The sequence below is a fragment of the Meles meles genome, chromosome 13, assembly GCF_922984935.1.
Source record: "Meles meles chromosome 13, mMelMel3.1 paternal haplotype, whole genome shotgun sequence".
Taxonomy (NCBI): Eukaryota; Metazoa; Chordata; class Mammalia; order Carnivora; family Mustelidae; genus Meles; species Meles meles.
In genome coordinates this window covers 32,360,838-32,383,801 of record NC_060078.1, presented here as the reverse complement: position 1 = coordinate 32,383,801, position 22,964 = coordinate 32,360,838, and the positions used below count along the sequence as shown (strand labels likewise).

General features: G+C 54.7%; 1 protein-coding gene across 5 annotated transcripts in view; it reads right to left on the bottom strand.

Annotated features, from left to right (window-relative positions):
* CDH23 (cadherin related 23) overlaps window positions 1-22,964 on the bottom strand; it is a 395,682-nt gene that overhangs the window by 123,239 nt on the left and 249,479 nt on the right. For all 5 annotated transcript variants that reach the window (XM_046026731.1, XM_046026733.1, XM_046026732.1 and 2 more), the window contains 4 exons: window positions 6,404-6,468; window positions 4,512-4,749; window positions 3,002-3,107; window positions 729-856 (listed from right to left, as the gene is read on the bottom strand). In XM_046026731.1, the coding sequence (XP_045882687.1) occupies window positions 729-856; window positions 3,002-3,107; window positions 4,512-4,749; window positions 6,404-6,468 (537 nt within the window). The remainder of the gene's footprint in view (window positions 1-728; window positions 857-3,001; window positions 3,108-4,511; window positions 4,750-6,403; window positions 6,469-22,964) is intronic.

Genomic DNA, 22,964 nt, shown 5'->3' with positions numbered 1-22,964 from the left:
AGATGGGGGTTGGGGGGGTGATGCTTGCACATGCACAGTGGGGAAAGGCCACTGGTGCCCCCTTCAGACCACGATCTGCATCCCTGGGATCGCTAGTGGGGCAGCACGTGGCAAATGAACTGGCGTGGAGATGGATTCAGTGACTGATAGTTTCAGACACGGAGAGCACTAACGTGTGTTTGATATTCATGTCAGACCAGCTGTGGCTGGGTTTCAGGCCCCTTTAGATCTTCAGAGGACCAGACAAAGGAAAGAGAAAAGGAAGAAGGGGATATATAGAGAGAAAGAGACAGGAGAGAGATGACCTCCCTGTAATTTCCCTTCAACTTCACAAAGCATGGCTCTACACGACAGAATCCCATGACATTTTCTCCTGCTTGAGCCCCAGGTCCTGTTCCCCACCAGTGGGCCTCCTGAGGCCCCCTAAAGAAGTTAGAGTAGGATGGTGGGGCTCTTCTCACATCTCAGGGCCTGGCTTTCCTGGCTGAGCTAGGGGGCAGCTTGGCCGCTCAGGGATAGCAGAAGTTTGCAGGACAGTCTGCTGAGAGACTCCCCGAGCTGTAGGGACAGCAGGACAATCTGTTGAGTGACTCCCCAAGCTATAGGGACAGCCAAGGATGCAGGGACACAGTCTGACACCAGGGGGTTCAGGCAGGGTGCCCAACACTCTGGGAAGCACTCACCACTCGTTACCCTGAAAGGGCAAGACCAGCACCCCAGGTACTTACAAACACCTCGATGGTGACAGGGACAGTGCTGTTCAGAGGGGGGTTGCCAGCGTCCTTGGCCATGACCGTCAGGTAAATCAGCCCATTGGGTATCTGCTCGTAGTCCAGGGGACGGCTCACGCTGATCACTGAAATGACAGGAACATGGCCCCAGGCCTCCTATAAGCAGACTTTAGATGTCCGCCCAGCCAGGGGTCTCCTTTGGGCAGAGAGGCTGTGGCTGGCAGAGGCTGACCAGCTCTGTCTCATTCCCAGCCCCCCACCCCACTGCCGGCTCTGAACTTCTGGAGCCTCGTGGTCTTGACTTAAGTGAGGCACAATGCTGAGCACAGCCGGTGTCGACTGTCTTGGTGGTAATGTAACCACCGCTTTACAGGAGAGGAAACCAAGCTCAGAGAGGCTCAATAACTTGGCCAAAGTCACACAGCCGGCACCGTATTAGAGGTGGGACTTGAGCCTGTGTTTCCCTGAATCCAGAGCCCAGGCTCTTCCCCAGTAGGTGCTATTGCCTGCTCATCTGTCTGTCTGTCTCACCCATTTATCGGGCACTCTCCATCAGCCTGGAAGCCGCTCGGAGGGCAGGGTCATGCCTCTGGCTCTCTAGTTTGGTCTTCTACAGTTCTCCCTCCGGATATGCAGAGAGCTCACCCACTCACCGCCCAGCCTCAGGGCTGCGGGGGGTGATGCCGACAGTGGGGTGCAAATGGCAGCTCCTTCCTCAGTCTCTCTGGCCCTGCCCGATCCCTCCCATGGCCTCCCTCCTCTCTCTCCTTCCCTCCCATGCCTCCTCCCTTTACCCCGTGGGCTCTCCATGCCCATCCTGCCCAGCAGCCTGCTCTGGGCACTGCTTAGATCCTCAGGTGTGGCCAATTTTACTCTCAGCAGAACCTTGCTTGAAGGAGGTGAAGACAACCCTAAAGCCAGAGGCAGGCAGAGGTGAGGGGATCCGGGGGCAGCTGACAGAGGCCGCCTTCTGATGTTCCCACTGCGGCACATGCCTGAACTCTCCCACGGGTACTCTCCTGCTTGGGGAGGGAAGGCATATGGGCTCCTGCGTCGGGGGCGTAGGTGGTCTGCTGGGGCATTACGACAATATGAAATCACCACTTTCTACACGGAAAATGGAAGTAAAAGCTTTGCTTTAGTAATATAAAACCTAAGGGAGGGTCTAGCCACGAAGAGGCTGGGGTGTGCCAGTGGGCAAAGACACGTCAGGTCTTTGAGGGGGCGGGGCATAGATTTTAGAGAGAACATCGGGCTGTAGCATCTGGAGCGAGGACTGCAGTTTCCGTGACCTCGTCTCCCCAACCTGACGGTGGGGTACAGGAGGAGGGAGTCCTGGACTCAGAGTCACCCAGAATGTATCCGTTCTGCCTTGGGGTCAGCTTCCCACAGGAGGGGATGTCCAAATGATCCCTTAAATCTAGCCAGAGGTTAACAGCCTAAGTCAAAGGAAGGCAGAGCAAAGGGACAGGGAGGAAGGATTTTCCTGGCAGAAGGAACAGACTGAGCAAAGACATGGGAGTGACTGGTAAGGGGAGAGTGTCAAGGGTCGCAGAGAGGCTGGGTTCTGGTGTGGAGACAGACGTGCTGAAGGAAGAGGCTGGAGGGGCAACCCAGAGCCAGATCACATGCGTGTCTGTCGCTGGTCCCCTCTGCTGTGTGACCAAGAGCAAGTCACTCCCTGTCTCTGGGTCTTTGTTGCCCCTCCTCCTCTCCTTGAGAAACACGGCCGTCTCAAGATCTTGGAGCTGAAGGCTGCTGCTGCTACTCCCTGCCTGGGTTCTGGGGATCAGGAGTCCCAGGAGGGCCGTCGGGGTGAGGCCCAGGGTCTGGGACTGTGCCTGAGCCAAGCAGGGAGTGGTAGCCGCCTGTGAGGCCGCTGAAGCGGGCCCAGAGCATCGGGAAGCGCGGCTGACAAACCTCTGCCTCATGGACCTGGCCAGGCAGCCAGGTAAGAACGAGGGGCCCTTAAGACTGTGGTGATATCAGATGCAGGGCTGCCCACAGTCTGAGACCCAGAGAAAGATGGAGCTCTTCCTACAGAAGGGCGATCCCAGGCCTGTGTCCCTCACACAGGCTGATGGGCTGTGGGGCAGTTCCCTGGTTTGTCCGGGGTGTCTGGGAGACAGACTGCCACCCTCTTCCTGATGGCCTTCTGGGGTGACTGACGCCGCCTCCCCCCTCGCCCCCCGAGAGTGTCATGGGTGTGCCGCCCTGCTCTGGCCCACCGCCTCTCCTCCCCGGGCGGCCCCCCGCGCCAGCACACCTACCTCCATAGCCCTCGTACACGCTGATGTCGAAGTAGCTGCGGAAGGCGGAAGCGTTGACGATGCTGTAGGTGATCTGGTTGTTGGGAGGGGAGTCCTCATCCGTTGCCTGCGGGGGTGGGGAAGAGTGCAGACAGGGCCTGTGAGCCCTCAGGGGCCGGGGCTGGGGCTGGAAGAGGGCAGGTGGGAGGGGAGGGATGGTCCCCTCAGGGTTGCCTGCTTTGGGAGATCCAGGCCCTCCTTGTCCCTCAGCCGGAGGCCACCCTCTGACTCCCCACAGACACACCTCATGTCGGGGTGTGGAGGTAGTGTGGGAATCTAGAAAGTCTGCTGGAGGCCTAGGGGAAAGGGGGAAGCCCGGGGCTTACTCTGAGGATGAGAGGGTCGCCACCATCCCTGGCACCACCATCTTGTAGACCCTTCGGTCTCAGCTTGAGCAGCCCAAACACAGAGGGCCCTCGCTGACCTCTGGACCAGGTAGGCCCTGCACTGCGTGCCTCCTTAGTCCCTCCACACCCAGCCATGGCTTCCTGTTTCATTTCTGCCTGCCCCTCTCAGACTGCCAGCTCCGTGCAAGCAGGAACCTAACACTTCTCCATGGCTCCTGTGTACCTACAGTCTGGCACAAGTTTTGGCACACAGTAGGTGTCAAATAAATGCATACTGCACGAATGCAAGGTGGGGTGGATGCCCTGGAATGAGGTCAGAGATCCCTCTTTCCCTCTGGGGTGACTGAATTAATTAGCTTCTTTTCAGAGGTCTCTGTTCCTAGAGAGGCTCCAAGGGGCTCCCACCGCTCTGGTGTACCGGGAGCTGAGTGGGGCGGGACGGCATGGTGGTGCGGGTTCTGCCTTCTCTGCACCCCCCCCCCCCCCCCGTGCCCACCCCTGGTCCCTTGCCTTTCTTCCTGCCCACTTCAGAATCAAGCTCTAAAGGGAGGCTCTGGGTCCTGTTACTCTGCATGGGCACAGTGGGGAAGATGAGGAGGACATCAAGAAGTCTCTGGTCTGGGGAGCCTGGGTGGCTCAGTGGGTTAAAGCCTCTGCCTTCAGCTCAGGTCATGACTGGGCTCTCGGCTCAGCGGGGAGTCTGCTTTCCCCATTCTCTCTGCCTGCCTCTCTGCCTACTTGTGATCTCTCTGTCAAATAAATAAAGAAAATCTTAAAAAAAAAAAAAAAAAGTCATCTCTGGTCAGAGTTACTCTATGTGGGGGAACTCACAAGAGGACATTGGGAGTATGGGGTCCCGAGTGGAGATCCTGCTTGCCACTTGCCAAGGGAGAGGGGGAGGACATCCCTTTGCTGAATGGTGGCCTGAAATTTAAGCTGACCCAGACACTTGCCCCACTTGGTTACCAGGGACACCAGGGAAAGCTCAGACGCCTGATGCAAATTGGGGCTGAGTTCTTTGTGGATGGCGGGTTGGCGTCTCTCGCGGCAGCTTCCATAGGGTGGTGGGCAGGCCAAGGCTGGACAGGAGGGGGGCTGGGTGGCAGGACACTCTGGGTTCTTACCCGGAGCCGCACCAGCTGGGTGACAGAAGGCTCGTTCTCCCTCAGGGCCCCCACATAGGCATCCTTCTGGAAGGTAGGCACGTTGTCGTTGACATCCAACACGTTGATCCTGACCCGGCCTGTGGTCTCCTCGCCACCCCCGTCCCGGGCGATGATTGTCAAGGTAAAGCGCTGGATGAGCTCGTAGTCCAGTCTGGCAATGAGCATGATGAGTCCGGTGTCCTTGTCCAGAGAGAACCTGTGTCCGGCGGGATAGGAGGAGAGAAAGGGCCCCAGGTGTGAAGCCAAGCAGCTCAAAGATAAGGTCTGTATTGACCAGCCTGTCCTTGCCTGAGGGCATAAACAGGAATAAAGTCGGAAGTCTGCCGTCTCTTTACTTGCCCTGACTCAGGAGAGTGTCTGTTTCTAATGCGGAGTGGGGTGGGAGGTGCTGGGCAGGGAGGGGTGAGGACCACACAGGGGTGGGGAACAGACGGGTACTGAAAGGCAGGAAAAGGTTGATTTCGTAAGAGGGAACTCAGCAGAACGACCCTTCTCCTGTGTGAACAGTTTCTGCCTACTGTCCATGTTCAGATGTTGGAGAACAAGGACAGTCAGAAATTCTGCCGTTCCAGATGCTTTGGCCCCTAAATGTTCTAGGCGGGTGGTAAAACATCCAGCTAGGGGAGGGGTCATGGGTCATCTCTCGGGAGATAGCCCTTCTCTTCTGCCCCAGGGTGGAGCCCTGGCTAAGAGCCTGGTACGTGTCTACTGGGGAGAAGCGAGGTCCAACGAGACCTCTAGCCTCCTCCTCTAAACAGTCCCTCGGGAGCCTCCCTTGAGTCAGAAGTTGGCATCTGTATGCCCAGATCTGGTCCTCTGAGCCCGGAAAGTCCTGGCTCCAGGATCAGGGAAGGAGATGGGAAGGGATGAGAAAACCCAAGTTGACGAGCATGAGGTCGTGTGGACACGGGGGCCCAGAGGGACAGAGGTGCCCTGTGCATGCCTCCTGCTGCTGGCTCCTTCCTGTCCTCGTGAGGCTCCACCCAGAGCGGCAGAGCAAGGCCGGACAGCTAACAATCTGTCTCTTCCTGATCGCCCCCGCAGCCAGCCAGGGCCCGGACCGCAAGCTGACAGCCTGTCTTCCTCATCCTGCCGAGCATCCAGATGCCTCAGACCTGCTCTCTAATTTCCACTTGGTTTTGATCATTAAAAACTAGAGGGTTTCCCCTTCTGCTCAACTAAGGACGAGGAAAGAGATGGCCCAAAGCCACGGTGGGTGACAGGGTGAGGCTGGCAGCAGCCCGGCGGTGAGGCGAGTCACCCCCCCCAGCGGCTGAGGGATGTGGCGGGCCCCTGCCTGCTGGAGGCCACGTATCCCGGTGGTAAAGACCACATGCAGACGCCGGGCCCTAGAGCTTACCAGCTGTGTGACTTTGGGCAATTGTCTCAGCCTCTCTGAGTTTCTGCCTCTTGCAAAGCGCAGACGCTAACAGTGCCTGGCGCTGAGTCCCTCTAACACTTGGGGGGATGAGATCGGATCACATGTGGAAACCCTGGGCACTGAGCAACACACAGCAAGGGTTCCCAGATGGGAGCTGCAGCTGCTACGGCCTTCGCTGGGTGCTGTCACTCGTATTCCTGAGCTGCTTCATCCCCAAAGCTAAAGGCTGTCTTTCAAGGGTCAGAGAGATGATCCCTCCGAGAGTTTAGAGGATTTGGCCACGACTGTGCCACGGCGACGGCCATGCTGGCAGGGACGCCCGTGGGTTCTGACTCCCTGCTCAGTGCTCTAGCCACGGCAGCACCGCACCTTCCCTGGGCACTGAGAAGTTTCTGGAACCTTGTGAATAGTGGAGTGCCACTGCTGGGGTAGCATGGAGTGGGGGGGGGGGTCAGGGGCAGGGTCTTACCGGTCAGGGTCATCACTGAAGAAGTAGCTGACTTCCCCAAAGGTGCCCACGTCACTGTCTGTTGCCTGCAAAGGTCAGAACAAGAAGTCATTGCTGCCGGCCCCAACAAGGCTCCTGATCTCCCGGGAAATGTCCACAGACAGCCCGTGGTTTCAGCAGAGGTTCGGCTTTTGTGGATGGGACTTCCGGCTTCTGCCTCATTCTCAGCTCAGCCATAGTCCACAGTATAGGTGAAATGACACCATTCATTCACTCATCTGTTCCCTATTTTTTTTTTTAAAGATTTTATTTATTCATTTGACAGAGAGAGAGAGAGAGAGATCACAAGTAAGCAGAGAGGCAGGCAGAGAGCGAGGGGGAAGCAGGCTCTGTGCTGAGCAGAGAGCCCGATGCGGGGCTCGATCCCAGGACCCTGACACCATGATTGAGCCAAAGGCAGAGGCTTAACCCACTGAGCCACCCAGGCGCCCCACCGTCCGTTCCCTATTAAGCACGCACTGTGTGCCGGGCACTGGGACTCTGTTCCGTTCCCAGGCGACTCACTGTCCTGGAGCCAGGCAGCCTGCTGCTGCCACCAGATGCCAGGAGCAAAGGCCTTGGGCTGACCTTGTGGACATCTGCCTTACATTCGGGGCTTCTCGATAAGATTGTGATTGGACAGAGTTTCTGCTAATGAAAATATTTCATTACTTTTATTTTAGCTTCAATGAGGTATAATCGACAAATAAAATGGTAACACATCTGAAGTGTACAACGTGATGATTTGATATACGTGTTCGCTATAAAAGGATGTCCCCCGCTGAGTTAATTAACACATCCATCACCTCCCTTACTTACCTTTTTTTTTTTTTTTGTGAGAACACGAAGTTCTACTCTCTTAGCAAATTTCGGTTCTACAATACAGCGTTATCAACCGTGGTCATCTTATACATTAGCTCTTCAGACCCCTTTCATCTTCCAGCTGAAAGTTGATCCCCCCTTACCAACCTCTATTATCCCCACCCTCCATATCTTTGTATCACGTATTTTTTGAGGTTCTCCTGCAAGTTCCTGGGTTCTGTGAAATCTATCGAATTCTATGTTCTTTATGATAGACCTGAATGTTCGAGAAAAATTTGTGTTCAGTATACTTAGTCAAAGAAGGCAGATGAGTGAATAATGTATTTCTACACCAAATGATCCAAGCAAAAAAAAAAAAAGTTTAGACCCAAAGGGTTCAGAACTCGGTTATCTAGGAAACCTGGTTATCCAGACAGAGGCCATTTCTGGGACTGGGGGCACCCTCTTGTGCCCAAGTCCCATTCAACGTGCCCACTGTCTGCATTCTGGAAGACTGTGTGAGGCCTTCTGCTCGGTCAGGCTCCCAGCACAGCACAGGTTCTCAGGGATGCATGTCGGTCGAATAAGGGACAAAGACAATGTTGAGCCGTGGAAGCCACCCTCCTATGCAGGACTGCTTCCCGGACAGACCCTCTCTCTGAGCCACTCCTCACCACAACCATCATTTACAGAGCACCTTGCACTTGTCCCACATTTTATCTTTGTGATCACCCTGCGACGTAGGTCCTATTATCAGCACGGCCTCCAATTCACAGACAAGGAAACTGAGGCACAGAGAAGGTAAAGGGCTCCCCCAAGGCTTCCCAGGGATGTGAAGCCAGCGCTGTCTTGCCATGCCCTTGGCCTCCTGATATTACTGCTCTGAACCGAGAAGGGAGCTTGCTCTCGGAAGAACCTAGACAAACTCCTCAGGATAAGCCTGCCTCCCTCCTCCCCTTCCAGGGACCAGAGAAGCAGGAAGGAGTCCCTAAGTTCCCTTTTGCCCCACCACGTGTGGCTGTAGTCAACTACTGTAAGTGGGGCTTGGCCTGGTGATGCCCTCAGGCCCCTTGGTGAGGTGTCAGTGTGGCCTAGAGACTCCAGTTCCAGGACAGTGCCAACAGTCAGATCACTGTGTGACCAAATGTCACCCCCCTCAGGCCTCAGCATCCTGGTGGGTAAGAGGAAAGGGTCTGGGGGAGCAACAGAGGCAGAGCCCCACCTGCCGGGCTCCCTCCCAGCACCCAGTGCCGGGCACAGAACAGCTGCTGAATGAATGCTTGGAAAAGGAATGAACGAGTTCTAGCAAGAAAGGGGTGGAAGGCTGGGACAAAGCCAGGGAAGAGAGGAGATTCAAAGGGGAGGGAACAAAAGGGGCTGAGAGAAGGGGGCAGGGACCCGAGAGAGTAGGTAGGATGTGTGGAGGGGATCAGGAGGAGAGGAAGAGAGGGCTAGGCTATGCAGGAAGTGAGGGCCCCATCAAAGCATGGGCAGGGGGGTTCTGGCCCCAGGGACAAAGCCCTTCATGGCTGGGTGCCCTGTGGAATGGCACTCAGACTGGTAGGGCAGGAAGGACCCCAGAGGTCTCCCTTGTCCAGCCCTTTCATGGCTGAGGCCCAGGGAAATTGGGTGACAAGATGGGCTGGTCGTCTCTCCCCGGGCAGACGCTGGCCTCCAAGCCCCCAACCCCCGTCCCCGTGTCCTCCCCCGGCGGGCTGGGCACTGCCATGGCTCCCACGGTGACCCCCTTCCCCTGGGGCCTCCCGCTGCCCACCCACGCCGCTGATGCTGACCGGGGAAGATTTGTGAGTCCTTTAGTGCCGCCGTCTAATGACCGTATGAAATATGTATGCCCAGCGAAGAGGAGAGGGAGAACTTCCATCTTTCAAATACATGAAGCAGAATCAGAAGACGAAAAGCTGCTTCTGGGGCCCTGCCATGACGGGGCAGCTGGCGCCCACACGGAGGGCCTCGCCAGGGTGCTCAGGCCAGTGCCCGCGGCAGGGGGCCTGGGTCAAGGGCTCCGTGCCTGAGAGGAGACAGCAAATCCCATCACTCGGCAGCCCTGACGAAGGCCCTTCTGGGCTCCCCAGTGCCCTGAGGGGACAGTCCCTTCTCCTTCACACACACACACTCGTGGCCCTGCCGTCCAGGCCTCTGCTGCCGGCTCCAGCCTCGTCGCTGACCCAGGCCAGACCATGTGCAGCTCTGGCCCAGACTGGCACAGCCCATCTGCTCCTCTCTGCCTGGACTGCTTCCTTCCTCCGCTGCTTGGCTCACCTCTTTCTGTCCTCCTTGGCCAACTCCCCAAGGCTGGGTTGGGGCTCTGCCCTTCAGGAAGGACTCCCGGCCCTGAAGGTGTGGCAGAGAGGAAGCTGTCAGCTGCTGTGTTTCCTCCCTCCGGGCTCTGGCTCCTTGGGGACACGGTGGGGTCATGGCGTCCGCACAGGCAGGGGGGTGGGGGGGCGGTGGTGGTGCTCACGATCTCTGTCCTCTACAGTGACCTCTATCTACATCCACGCGGTTGCAAGATGCACTCCTGCCGGCAGATTGCATTCCGGCCCAGCCCGGTGAGCTGGGTACTGCTACCACCCCTGCTCCTTGCCTTTACCATACCAGGAAGCAGACAGGATCTTCCTTAGGAAAGGTGCCCAAGAGCTCTCCACTGCTAAGTGGTAGAGGTGGCCTCCACATCCGTGTCTAAAACCATTTATCACCTCTGGGTCCTGCGGCAGCCTAGGTGCAGCTCTGCCACGCTGGCTACCCCAGTGGAGGGCGCTGCTGGGGCCTGCCCCCTCCGCCCCTTTCCCATGCACTTTTCAAACAGCTCCTTCCCAAGCCCTGCTTCGTGCCGCGCCCCTGAAACGCATCCCGTACCAAACAGCGACCCTTGGGCCCGCTTTCGGAAGGAGGGTCTGGGGAGTAATCAGGATCTGTGCACAGAGGCCACATGTCCTCCTCGTGCCAGGGACACCCTTTCTCCTGCTGTGTTAGCCATTGGTGTTGGCTTCTTGCTCCTGGGTCCTTTATGACCAGTCCCGGTAAGCCGTGGGACTGTACCATAACTGTACCAGTGTGTGCCTGGTTAGATTCTAGTGCTGGGGGATGGCAGCAGGTTTGCCGAGACAGCAGAGGGGAGGCCCAGTTGGCCAGCTTTCATACTGTACCTGGGAATTCTAAGAAATGCTAAACCAGGGTTCTAGATCTCCTCTCTGATGTCTCTGCGTATCCAATAGCATCCCCCAGGGCTAGAATCTTACCATATATATACTGGTATGCTTTATTGCTTACCCAAGGGCCAGAAGTCAAAAACAATGGCTAACATGATCTTCCTCTGCTCAAAAACCTTCAGTGGCTCCCCATTGTTGCCAAATTAAATCCAGACCAGCACCCTGGTGTCGAGGCCTGGCTAGCTTTGGAATTTTTTTTTTTAATTAAAGATTTTTATTTATTTGATAGAGAGAGACACAGCGAGAGAGGGAACACAAGCAGGGGGAGGGGGAGAGGGAGACGCAGGCTTTCCGCCAAGCAAGGAGCCCGACACGACACTCAATCCCAGGACCCCAGGACCATGACCCGAGCCAAAGGTAGACGCTTAACGACTGAGCCACCCAGGTGCCCCTAGCTTCGGCACTCTTATACCCACCTCTCCATGATGCACTGGGCTGTTCTGGGTTCTGATGGCCTGATTGCACCACACCCCTTCATTCTGTAACCGCCATCCAAACTCCAACCCAGCCCTCAGGACCCACCCCAAATGCCCGGTCACTGAAGGAGCTCCCTGACGGTTCACTGTTCTTGACCTGGGAGCCCTTGGCTGTACCTCTTTTGGAATATGGAGTATAATTTGCTGTTTCTGAAAACTGCCCGTGTGTGCCCCGCGTCCGCCCCTTGACAGAGAAGTCCGTATCTTACTCAGTTTGTGTCCTCTGTTGTGTTCAGAACAGGGACAAGCACGGATCATGTGGGAAGGGGCAGAGTGGGTCTAGAGGGCGAGATGGAGGACACCTGGCACACCATGGAGAGAACCTTTGTGAAGACAATGACCAGACCCTTAGTCGTGTAGTCAGGAAATATTTTCTCGACTCTTCCCATGTGCCAGTGATTGTACCGGGCTGGAGTCACAGCTACACGGATGCCAATGCCCTTGCTGGAATGTGATGCACGGATGGGAAGGGAAGAAGACGAAAATGCAGGGGAGAAATGACTAAAGAACGTAATTTCAGCAATGCTAACCACTGTGATGAGAATAAAGCAGAAAAGGGGTTAGGGGGCGATGGGGTTATTTTGCACTGAGTGTATTTTTTAGTAATTTTAAAATTTGGTAATTTTAGTACTTTTGGGCTAATGAGTATGTTTGGTGTCTATGGGACAGTCACTGGCTGGACACTGAGAAGCCCTTGGGAGCTCCTGGGCCCGACCCCAGGCACGGAGCTCAGAGACAGCTCTGACCACCGACCTTCTCCTGCACCATTGCGGGCAGTCTAGGAAGAAGGGCCCCAGGCAGAGTCAGCAGCTGTCCCCACCACTGGCACAGGGGGAGAGGGTGCGGCCGGGACTGGCTGCTGTCCAGCGCCTGATTTATAAGACATCTCCTCTGATTCTCCCCAACACTGGCATTACCAGCAAAACTAATTCCCTCATTTGGGCCTTTATAATTGCATCGCGAGTGCTTATTTCCGTGATGGACAATACTGGCAGAAGTGTAATTTTCTTCTGCTGACAAAAAGGAAAAAAAATAAATACGCATGGTGAGGGAAATTCCAAAGGTTAAGACAAGGTGAGCCTACAGTGGGGAAATGGCCAGATTTCCAGACTGGCCAGGCCTGAGTCGGAAATGCCTATGGGGCAGAGGGAGGGTAAGATGGTGCCCTGTGCCATCTCCCTCCCACATCTCCCTGTGCCATCTGTGATCAATGCACCGTGCCCAGCGTTTCCCACACCTTATTTAATTCCATCTTCCTGACAGCCCTACCCTGGAGGTAGGGGGACCAGAACCAACATTATCCCCATTTTACAGATGGAACTGAGGCTCAGAGAGGTCAATCAACTTGTTTAAGGTCAAATGGCTACAGTACAAGATATGAGCTCACCTGTGCTAGTAACCACTCCCCTCCCCGCCTGCCCCTGTAGGTGGGGGGAGGGGAGAGGTGTCTTCCTGCAGTTGGAGAGTTCAGCCATGAGATCAAGGGTGCCTCTACCAGGTCACTGTCCTTGCCCTCTAGAAGCCAGATGAGTCCCCACAGGCAGTCTCCTTCTAGCCGTAATGGCTCTGCCCCAGCCTCTGCCTGGAAGGGGTAGGCTCTGGCACCTCTGGCCATGCCCATTAGCAGAGGAAGCAGGGGTCTCTGGTTGTCGTTTCCCAGGAGGCAGACCCTCAGCCAAGACCCTTGGCCCTCAAATAAGACCCCCCACCCCTGGCCAAGCTTGGTCTTGGTATGTGCATGTGGCTCAGGACCTAGACTGGGAGAGGCTGTCACCTGCTAAAGTTAGGGCAGCCTGACTGGCCGTGGGCACCCTTCTCCCCAACACACCCAGATCTCTTCTCCCAGCACCCCCCCAGACACAGCGCTCCCTTTAACTTGTATGCCAGGGCTCCGTGCCCAGCCCAGCTCATCACGACATCTCACACTCACTCCCAGGACCCCACCACTTCACGAGTGGTGAGGTGCTGCCCTCTCCTGGGCCCCTCCTAAGGGCTCCCTTCTGATCCAGCCTATTTTCACTATGAGCCGTCACCATCTCCCACCCTCCTCCATTCCTTTGCTCTGAACCAAGGGCCTGTCTTGCCGACACACTGCCCCCATCACGTACGTCTACACCTCTCTACTGTCCCTCTTAATAGCCTCACAGAGGCCCATCACAGACGCTGGGCCTTAGGCCCCAAGCTGACTCCTGCCTGCTCTGGCCTTCTCCCGGGTCTCCCTCTGAACTGCCACCCACTGGGAGCTGCCATATATATATATATATTTTTAAAGATTTTATTTCTTTATTTGACGATGGAGATCACAAGTAGGCAGAGAGGCAGGCAGTGAGAGAGAGAGAGGAGAAAGCCCAGTGCAGGGCTCGATCCCAGGACCCCGGGATCATGAGCTGAGCTGAAGGCAGAGGCTTTAACCCACTGAGCCACCCAGGTGCCCTGGGAGCTGCCATATTCTAACAGTGCTGATCCCTCTCTAGGGACAGCCGCCCTCCTCTCACGGTTTCAAACAGCCTGTCTACCCTTCTCTATAGCCTGAAAGTCCTGTCCTTGTATCCATTCTCCTCCTGTGTCCTCATGCTTCCCCACCCTTCTCTCCCTCCCTCTCTCTCTCACACACACACATACACACACCCTGTCTCTCTTCCTTTCCCTGTGGCTCCGGGAGCCTCCCAAATATGCCTGTCCTCCTGCCTCCCATAGAAATTTTCCTGTCTGTCTGGGCCAGGTGAAACCCATCCCATACACAATCTCACACACTTGCACCCACCCTCAATTTTGGGCAATCCCCCGCACCCTAGTTTCAGCCCCTGTGGCCCCTCCCCAGCCCTTCCCTGCCACCTGTGTGCCCTTCCCTGTGGGCTGGCAGCAGGCACTCACTCAATCACTCCGCACTAGCGCCCGCACCCCGGTCACGCATGCTCGCCCAGACACCCCGCACGGGGCTTCTGCTCTGAAGCAAGGCGGGCCCAGCTGCCTCCCCAGCAGTGCTGGGTCCCGGCGACGGTGGCAGGCGGCGGGCGCCGGCGAGCAGTTCTGCTCCCGTGCACATATCTGCAGAGAAGGGCACACAGTACAATTTGTTCAGGAAACAATAGCAATGTTTGACATGTCATAAGGATTGATGGAGCAGAAATTTACATGGGAGAATGCATTTTTAAACAGCTCCACGGAGCCCCTGTGCTTTGCTGGTAATGCTTTCCACATTCATCATTCGCTGAGCCTCTCTGAATAACTCCTTAAACTATGGGAGATTAACTGCACTTCTTGCAAGCTCTGGGAGGCTGGTGTGGCCAGCGGGAGGCAGGAAGGACTCCGCGGAAGGAAGCCAGGAGCCCAGAGGCCAGGTGACCTCCACTTGGCCCGATCAGGCCCACGAGGCCTGGTCCATTCCTGTGCGCGGGAGTGCTCCCTCCCACGGCGCTCTGTGAGACGATTTCTGGTTCTTTCTAGGATATGAGGCAGAAGCGAAAGGCCAGGAAATATTTAGTCTGCCCCACACTTCTGGGGAAATTCTGGGTGTTATTCAGTTTTGCTCGTCATCCAAGAAGGAAGCTGGGGCTGATGGGTGAGTGTGTGGCAGGTGCTAGGTGGGCAGAAAGGTATGGCTGGACTTTGCTGCTCTGAGCACTTTCACAGGAGTCCTGGCCAGGGGGATGGTCACGCTCCTCGGAGGAGAGGAAATGCTAGTGGCTCTAGGGAAAATGCTGTGTAGGGGATGAGAAGGGAGTGTGACCAGGTGGGTAGTGGCACCAGGGAGTGAACAACAGGGTGCAGGAGAGATCTCGGGGACACTGTGGAGCGTAGGAAGAAAAATATGTTTAGGAAAGCTCCTAGGTCCTGCTCGTGGCTTTCTGGGCGTATAAGAGGCCTTAGGACAAGAAGGTGCCACTGGGGAGTCTGGGCATGAGGACAGAGGCTCAGAGCACATGGGACAGTGGAGTCACTGTTGGGGAGATTGGAGTCACCAAAGGGAGGACCCAGCTGGAGGTGGGGAAAGGAAGGGGGCCTTTCCTCCCTTGTGTCCCATTATGGAGGGGGGATGGACAGCCGCAAACTCCTTGACGCACGCCCATGGCAGACTGCCTCATCACGGCAGTGACATACAGAGGTCTTCAGGATCTCTCAACACTGTCTTCCTCGCAGCCACTGACAACCAGTTGTTGTACAAGTCACGTTTAAGCCTCTCTGTGCCTCGAGGCTCAGAATGCGCTTCTCCCCGGGAGGCACTGTACAAGACCAGGCACCAAGGGACTCACGAAGGATTTGGGTTAAGGGGTCATGAAAATACCAACAAAATGGCAGCGTGCGATCTGGGTTCTGGTCCAGCTTCTGTTGCAACCATCTGGCTGCGGGACCCCAAGTAAGACAGTGGGCTTCAGGGCCTCCCGACCTGCCTGCCTCTTTCACTCTGGCACCAACAGCCCGTCCTCCGTCGGGAGCCAGACTGACGTTAGGAGAACCTACTGCCCAGCTTAGAAGGCTCCCAGGGCACTGAAGACAAACTCCAAACTGTCTTCCATCACCCTGGGGGCGGCCAGTCTCAGCGGCCCCCGACCTCCCCTCTGAGCCATCTCTGGATCGCTCTGCTCCTGCCACCCAGTCTCCAGGCTCCTGACATGACAGGCTCGTGTCTGTCTTACAACCCTTGCACTGCACTGCCCTGGGCCAGCAGTGTTCCTTCTCACCCCTGTGGGCTCAGCTAACAGGACCCAGTGACATTGGGAAAAGCTCACTCAGCTGCCCTCTTGCTGCTGCATGCGCTAGAAGCTGGGGAGGTCACGGTGGCCAGTAGTGGTGAGAGGCCATGGGTTTGGACCGGGTGATCAGGGCCATGCTGGGAACTGGCGGGACTCAGCTGGGGCGGATGGGCCTGGCTCACGGCCTGGCCGGAGGTGGTGGAAAGAAGGGCCTGGTTTCGGCAGGAACATCGGGGTGAGTGTTCACCAGCTATCTCCTCCTACAGACTGAAAGCTTTCTGAGGGCACAACCTATCCTGTTCTGCACACACGCCCCGCATCCAGCCAGTGCATGGCACGCGGGTGGCCCGCCACAAACCATAGCAGAGTGAAGAAATTTTATGTGACAACTCACAAGGTCCTTCCTACCAGTGGCAAGCCAGGAGTTCCTGGTCCTGAGCAGATGGACTTCTGAGCAGGCAAGGGCGCCAGAAGGATATGATGGAGTTGGGGGGGGGGGGTCGGGGGAAGGAGAAAGAGAGGAGGGAGAAGGGGGTAGGATAGGAGGAGAGGAGGAAAATGAAGGACAGAGAAGGAAGAACCACCACAGAAACATGTATTCTAAGCCTCAGCTTGCGCATCTGTAAACTGGGCCTGATAACAGTACCTGCCTCTCGGGGTCGTCTTGAGGATTAAAGCAGGTGTTGATGTAAGGCACCTAGATCAGTGCCTGGCAGGGGGAACGGCCTCCAGGGGAGCGGGCATTAGTTTTTCTACCCCCAATTCTAACCTTCTGGACCCTCTGCAGGCTGGGTGCGAGTGGAGGGGACATAGCCCTGCAGGAGCCGTCCTCCTAGCCCTGGCCCCAGGTAGGAAGGCGTCCGTCCCCTGTGGCAGTGGGAGGAGAGAGGAGGAGGGAAGAGGATGGGGCTGACAGGGGCTCTCCGGGTGCGAGGGGTGCCCGGCTTGTTTGTTCTTACAGACACACTGTGGTTCTCAGGTTCCCCCACCGCCTTCTTTATTTCTCTTTATTTTAAAACCTGGAAATAAAAATTGATGGGGAGCAAATTGCTCTGGCCAGCAGCTCTGTGCTTAAAGGAGTCTCCCTGGGAAAGCAATTACGGGATGTCAGAGGCCATCAGCGCGGCAGGCCACAGCTGGTACCCAGGGCCGGGGCGGGCCTGGGGGGCCCTGGGCCTCCTGCTGGGAAGATGCGGAAGTCAGCATCTGGGGAGATGGAGGCCCCACCACCGACAGAGGCACAGGGATAACTGAGATCACCGCCTTGCCGAGCATCGCCCGTGGGCCTGGCACTGCATGAACTTGACACAATTCGTCCTGAATCCTTAAACCCACCAGCGAGATGGGGAGCACAGTCCCATTTTACAGACGAAGCGGTTCCAGCTGATAATAACGAGAAAACCAGTCACAGCAGCTCAGCCTGGTCTCGTCCACATTCTATTCCCATTCTTGCTCTGTGAGATGAGTATGATGCTGCCCTCACTTTACGGATGTGGAAGGTGCCCAGCTGGTGGAAGCTTCCAGCACCACACACAGCCCCATGCTGCTCACCTCCGCCTGGCAGAGGCTGCTTTACCGACAGGACCTGGGCCTCTCTTGGCCTGCAGGCTTTTCTCTCAAGGAAGCAGCTGGCATGTTGGGGTACCCAACCCCTCAGGGGGACTGGAGTTGATGGATCAGTAGCCCAGCCTCCCGGCTATGAGGCAGACTGGCTCACCTCTGCCCTCGGATGTCTCAGTGGGCAGAGCTCCGGTAGCCACCCAGGGTAAGTGGCTTCACAGCGCCCTGTCCGTGACCTCATCTCACTGCCCAGTCCCGGGTTACCTCGGGCTGCCTCTCCCAGGGTCTGTGTCTGGGGGAGCCAGGTCTAAGACACAAGCTGGGCGCTGGACACATGCGACGAGCCAGACAGTCTGTCCCTGTCCTCGCAGCTGCCAGCGGCTCAGGGTCCCACAGCTGCTCCCTGGCAAAGCTGGGATTTGAACCCTCCTCTCTCTGACATTCACACACACAAAACAAAAAGGGAAAAAAATTCAGTTCCTCACCCTTCTACACTGCTGTCTGTTCCCTATGCCCTTGGGTTTGAGGAGGACTCAACTAAATGACTTCAAAAAAAAATCACATCTGACCATGAACAAGGAAAACTGGGATACAGAAAGCCATTTTCTGGAGGTGCAGGAGGGAGGGTGGCTGGCTGCTCTGGGGTGAACGAGACATTCCCAATCAGAAGGGACACAGGGCCTCTCTGGGGCCAGTTATCAAGCTGGGATTATGTGGTAGAAGATGAGAGGAGGAGGGTACCAGAGAGATGTGGGGCCAGACACCGGGGCTGAGGCTCAGTTAAGAGAGACCTTCTGTGCAGAGGAGATGGAAGGAGGGAAAAAAGACAGTCTAATCAGCCCCCTGGGGGGTGCAGTCAAACCATCACTCCCCCATTACCAGAGTTCACTACACCCCTGCCCTCACGCTGACCCTCTCCTCCCTTGCCCCGGTGGGATCCGTGGAACGCAACAGGCAGCTCCAGGTCTCTCGAGAAGGCGGGGAGAGGTACCTGGGCAGGGGCTGGTCCCATCCATGCGCCAGGACGTGTCCTCACCCCAAGGTGACTCGGAGCCCAGGTGGCACGCCCCCATGCCTGCTGCCATTGGCGGGCCCTGATTGGGCCAGCGTGTGCTGCTCGCTAATGAACCGTATTGATTCCACATTCTCTTGTTGTCTCCCTAAATGGCAAGTCACACATCTGATAGATTAAATACCCACATGATTGCCCGCCTGACATCTCCATCACTCCGCCTGCGGGTCCCTAATGAATTTTACAGCCCCACAACGACAGAAGAAATTAAGGTCAAAGTCCGACACAGGAACTATAAATCACCTGTGATATGAGACCAGCAAAGGCCTGCAGCCCTAGCCCTCACTCACCTGGGCCAGTTCAGCCCGGGGCTTGATGGCAAGATGGTCACATTCGGTGAGTGCCGGGAGCACTCATGCCTGAGAAGCCCCACTCACAGACATTTGGGTTCCCTCTCTCCCCTGCCCACCCCACCTCCAGGAGTCAAAATGTTTTCACAGAGGGAAGCTCCCTGGTAGGAAAGCAGCCTATCTCCTTCACAAAGACTTGTTTCCCAAGATGTTCAAAATATGCTGATCCCACTGATCTAACAATGTCCCCAGAACAGGGAGAGGGATGAGCAGCATTCCCTCCATTTTGCAGATGGAGAAGCTGAGGCTTGTACAGAAAAGGGGTTTGCCTGGGGTCATTCAATAAGCTGAAGACCTTTATCTTCCAGACCCGAAGTTTACAGGTCTTGTTACAAGGGGAGCATAGAGGGGTCTTTTGTCCCAGTCCTGTTTCTTCTCTGGGTAGGGGGTACAAGTTACAGGTGGCTGAGCCGGCAGAGGGAGTCCTGGCCTTGGATTCAGCTTGGACATTGGCCAGTCAAGTTCAGCATGAATCTTGTCATACCTCTGGGCCAAGGAGGGATTCAGTTTCTGTGAGGAGGCTCTGTTAGTTCATGGTGAAGGGAAAGGACATTGGCATTCAAGAAACAAGGGTTCATACCTCAGCTCTGCTCCTTCCACAGGTATGGCCTCAGGCAAACACCCAACTTCTCTGAATCTCAACGCTCTCATTTATAAAACGGGGAGGCTAATTTCTACCTCACCAGGGTGTCATGGGGATTCAACGAGGTAACACACATAGTTGCTGAGCTCAGTGCCGGACATGTGATAAGAGTACCTGTCGTTTGTTTAACACCTGTTCTGTGTCAGGCACTGGGCTAAGTTCTTCATGTATATTATCTCATTGAAGTCCCACAACAAATTCATAAGGAACAAACCTCATCACCATTTTCCAGAAGAGAAAGCTGAGGCACACGAGAGGTTATTCAGCAGACTCAACATCCATGCTCTCTTTTTCAAATGAACAAAAATTATTATTTTTAGATGGTATAATACTATCTCCCTAAAATACTAGATTGGCCAGCTTCCTTTGTAGACAAGCACGACCATATGACTAAGTTCTGGCTAAGGAGGTGAGAGCAAAAGTCTGCAAGATATTTCTAGGGAGTCTTCTCAAAAGGGAAGGAGAGTATCCTTCTTTGTGTCCTTCATTCTGTAGCTTAGAATGTGGGTGTGATGGCCGGAGCACTAGCAACCACTTTGGACCATGAAGATGAGGGCCAAATCTTAGAAATGGGGTGGAGAAGAGAGCTTACAGGAGCCACCCAAGGCCGCTCACCTCTAAACTCCTTTTTTATGGGAGAGAAATTCACATCGATCTTGTTTAAGAAACCATTTGGGGGAGTTTCTGTGACTGGTAGCTGTACTGGATCATTGCTGATACAAGTAATCTATTCAAAGCCATATAGCTCAGAAATGGCGGAATCAGGACAAACTTGGGTGGTTTAAGTCTGGAACTTAGGGTCTTCACCACCCTGCCTCCTACAGTGAGCACTTGAGGAACATGAGATAATACCAACACATCATCATCATCATTGCATAGTAAAGAGGACGAGGCTTCTTATAGAGATGTTCAAACTTGCATTAGTTGGTCATGAAATCAACTGAGTGGGTCATGACTAGCGTTTTTAAAAATGAAATCTGGTCGAATAAAATAGAACATACTAAAGTGAAAACTGCAAGACATGATGGAAGAAGTTGAAGACGACACAAACGGAAAGACACTCCGTGCTAATGGGTTGGAAGAATGACTGCTGTTAAAATGTCCTCACTACCCAAAGCAATCTATGGATTCCATGTAATCTCTATCAAAATTCCAGTGGCATCCCTCTCCCAAGAAATAGGACAATCGTAAGACTTACACTGAATCACAAAAGACCCCACACATCCAAAGTCATTTTGACAATGAAGAACAAAGCTGAAGGCATCACGTGCCTGGATTTCCAACTGTATAGTAAAGCTATAGCAATGGGAAACAGCAGGATACCAGCATAAGAACAGACATATAGATCAACGAAACAGAACAGAGAGCCCAGAAATAAACCCACACATATATGGTTAACTAATATTTGACAAAGGAGCCAAGAATACTTGATGGAGAAAAGACAGTCTCTCCAATGAATGATGCTGGGAGCACTGGACAGCCACATGCAAGAGAACGAAACTGGACACTGCCTCAGACCACGTACAAAAATTAACTCAAAGTAGATGAAAGACTTGAATGCAAGACCTGAAACCCATAAAACTCCTAGAAGAAAACACAGGTGGGGTGCCTGGGTGGCTCGTGGATTAAGCCACTGCCTTTGGCTCGGGTCATGATCTCAGGGTCCTGGGATCGAGCCCCACATCGGGCTCTCTGCTCCGCAGGGAGCCTGCTTCCTCCTCTCTGCCTCTCTCTCTGCCTGCCTCTCTGCCTACTTGTGATCTCTCTCTCTCTGTCAAATGAATAAATAAAATCTTAAAAAAAAAAAAAGAAAACACAGGTGGTAGGCACGGGGATGACATTTTGGATCTGACTCCAAAAGCAAAGGCAACAAAAGCTAAAATAAACAGGACCATCTCAGATTACAAAGCTTCTGCGCAGCCTGCGAAGCCACCAACAAAATGAAGAGGCAGCCTCCTGGGTGGGAGAGAATAAGCGCAAGTCACAGATCTGATAAGGGGTTAATATCCGAAATATATGGAGAACCCCTGCAAACTCAACAGCAGAAAAAGGTCTGATCCAAAGAATGAGAAGAGGACCTGAATAGACATTCTTCCATAGAAGACATCCGGATGGCCAACAGACCCGTGCAAAGGTGCTCAGCATCACGGAGCAGCAGGGAGATGCAGATCAAAGCCACCACGAGCTCTCACCTCCCGCATATCAGAATGGCTGTCGTCGCCAAGACAAGAAACAAGGGCTGCTGAGGATGCGGAGGAAAGGGAATCCTGTGCCCTCCTGGAGAGAACATAAACTGGTGTGGCGTCTCTGGAAAACAACATGGAGGTAGGTCCTCCTCACATTGAATGTAACATAGAAATACCGTCTGATCCGGCAATCTCACTTCCGTGTGTTTATCTGAAAACACTAACTTGGAAAGACACGTGCACCCCCACATTCACTGCAGCTTTATTTGCAACTGTCCACATAGCAAAGGAACCCAGGTGTCTGCCCACGGGTGGATGGATATGGAAAATGTGGTGTATGTTTACGATGGAATATTACTTGGTCATGAAAAAGAAGGAACTCTTGCCATTTGTGACAAGGATGGACCCTGAGGGCATTATGCGGAGGGAAATAAGTCAGAGAAAGACAAACTCTGAATGATCTCACTTATAGGTGGAACCTTAAAAAACAAAAGACCCAGACACAGAGACTAGACCGGCGTGGTTGCCGGAGGTGGGGAGTGGGAGGAGGGCAGAGCAGGTGAAGGGGATCAAAAGCTACGAAGTTCTAGTTATAAAATAAACAATTCAGAGGATGTAATGTACAACATGGCGATTATAGTTAATATCAGTGCATGGTACATTTGAAAGTTGCTGAGAGTAAATCTTAAAAAGTTCTCATTAAAAAAACCCCAAATCTAGAAAATGATACTAGAGTGTGCTCTTATCCGTGGTAAGGAAGTCCTGTTTTTGTTCTAGATATGGATGTGTGTGTGTGTCTTGGGTATGAAGTTAGATGTATTTATTATGGATTATAGTAAAAGAAAGTTTGAAAGACAGTGAAGCAGTGGGCATAGGGACTTTGAAGCACTCCAGAAAGCAGCTGGCGGAACAACAGCCGTGGTGCCCTCCTACAGGGATAGGGATTATGCAGCAAGAATAAGTCACCCCAAACGCATGGGCTCCGCTCAACTTCTCCCTAAACCTCTCTGGGCCCCCTCCTCCCTCTGCCTTTCTCCCCCAACTGCTCCGGGGACAAACTCTCAGGCTGAGGCCCTGGGGGCTGCTCCGAGCCCGTCCTGCCCGAGTCATCCCGTCCCAGGGCCCATAACCTTCCCAGCCCAGGGCACAGGCAGATTGTGTGCCGGCATTTGGCTGACTGCTTTTATGAACTCATTCTGCCTTGGCCAGTCTAAAAGCTACCTAATGTTTCTTGGCCCAGGGGGTCCATTTTCTCTGCTCTGGTGTCCTGTGAGCAACTGACTGAGCAGGAACAATCAGCAGCTAACCCTGCGAAGGGGGACCCTGTCAGGCAGAGTGCAGGGGACCGCAGGCTCTGGGCGCAGGCGGTCACACGCTGCTAACACAGAGGGCCTTAGAGAGCATCCAGCACGACCCCTTCATTTTATAGTTGAGGACACCGAGGTCCGGGAAGCTAGGATATGCTCAAGGTCATCCGGCAACAGAAGAGCTCCTGCATCCCGGGCCCACGCCCTGCCCATCTCCAGGGACT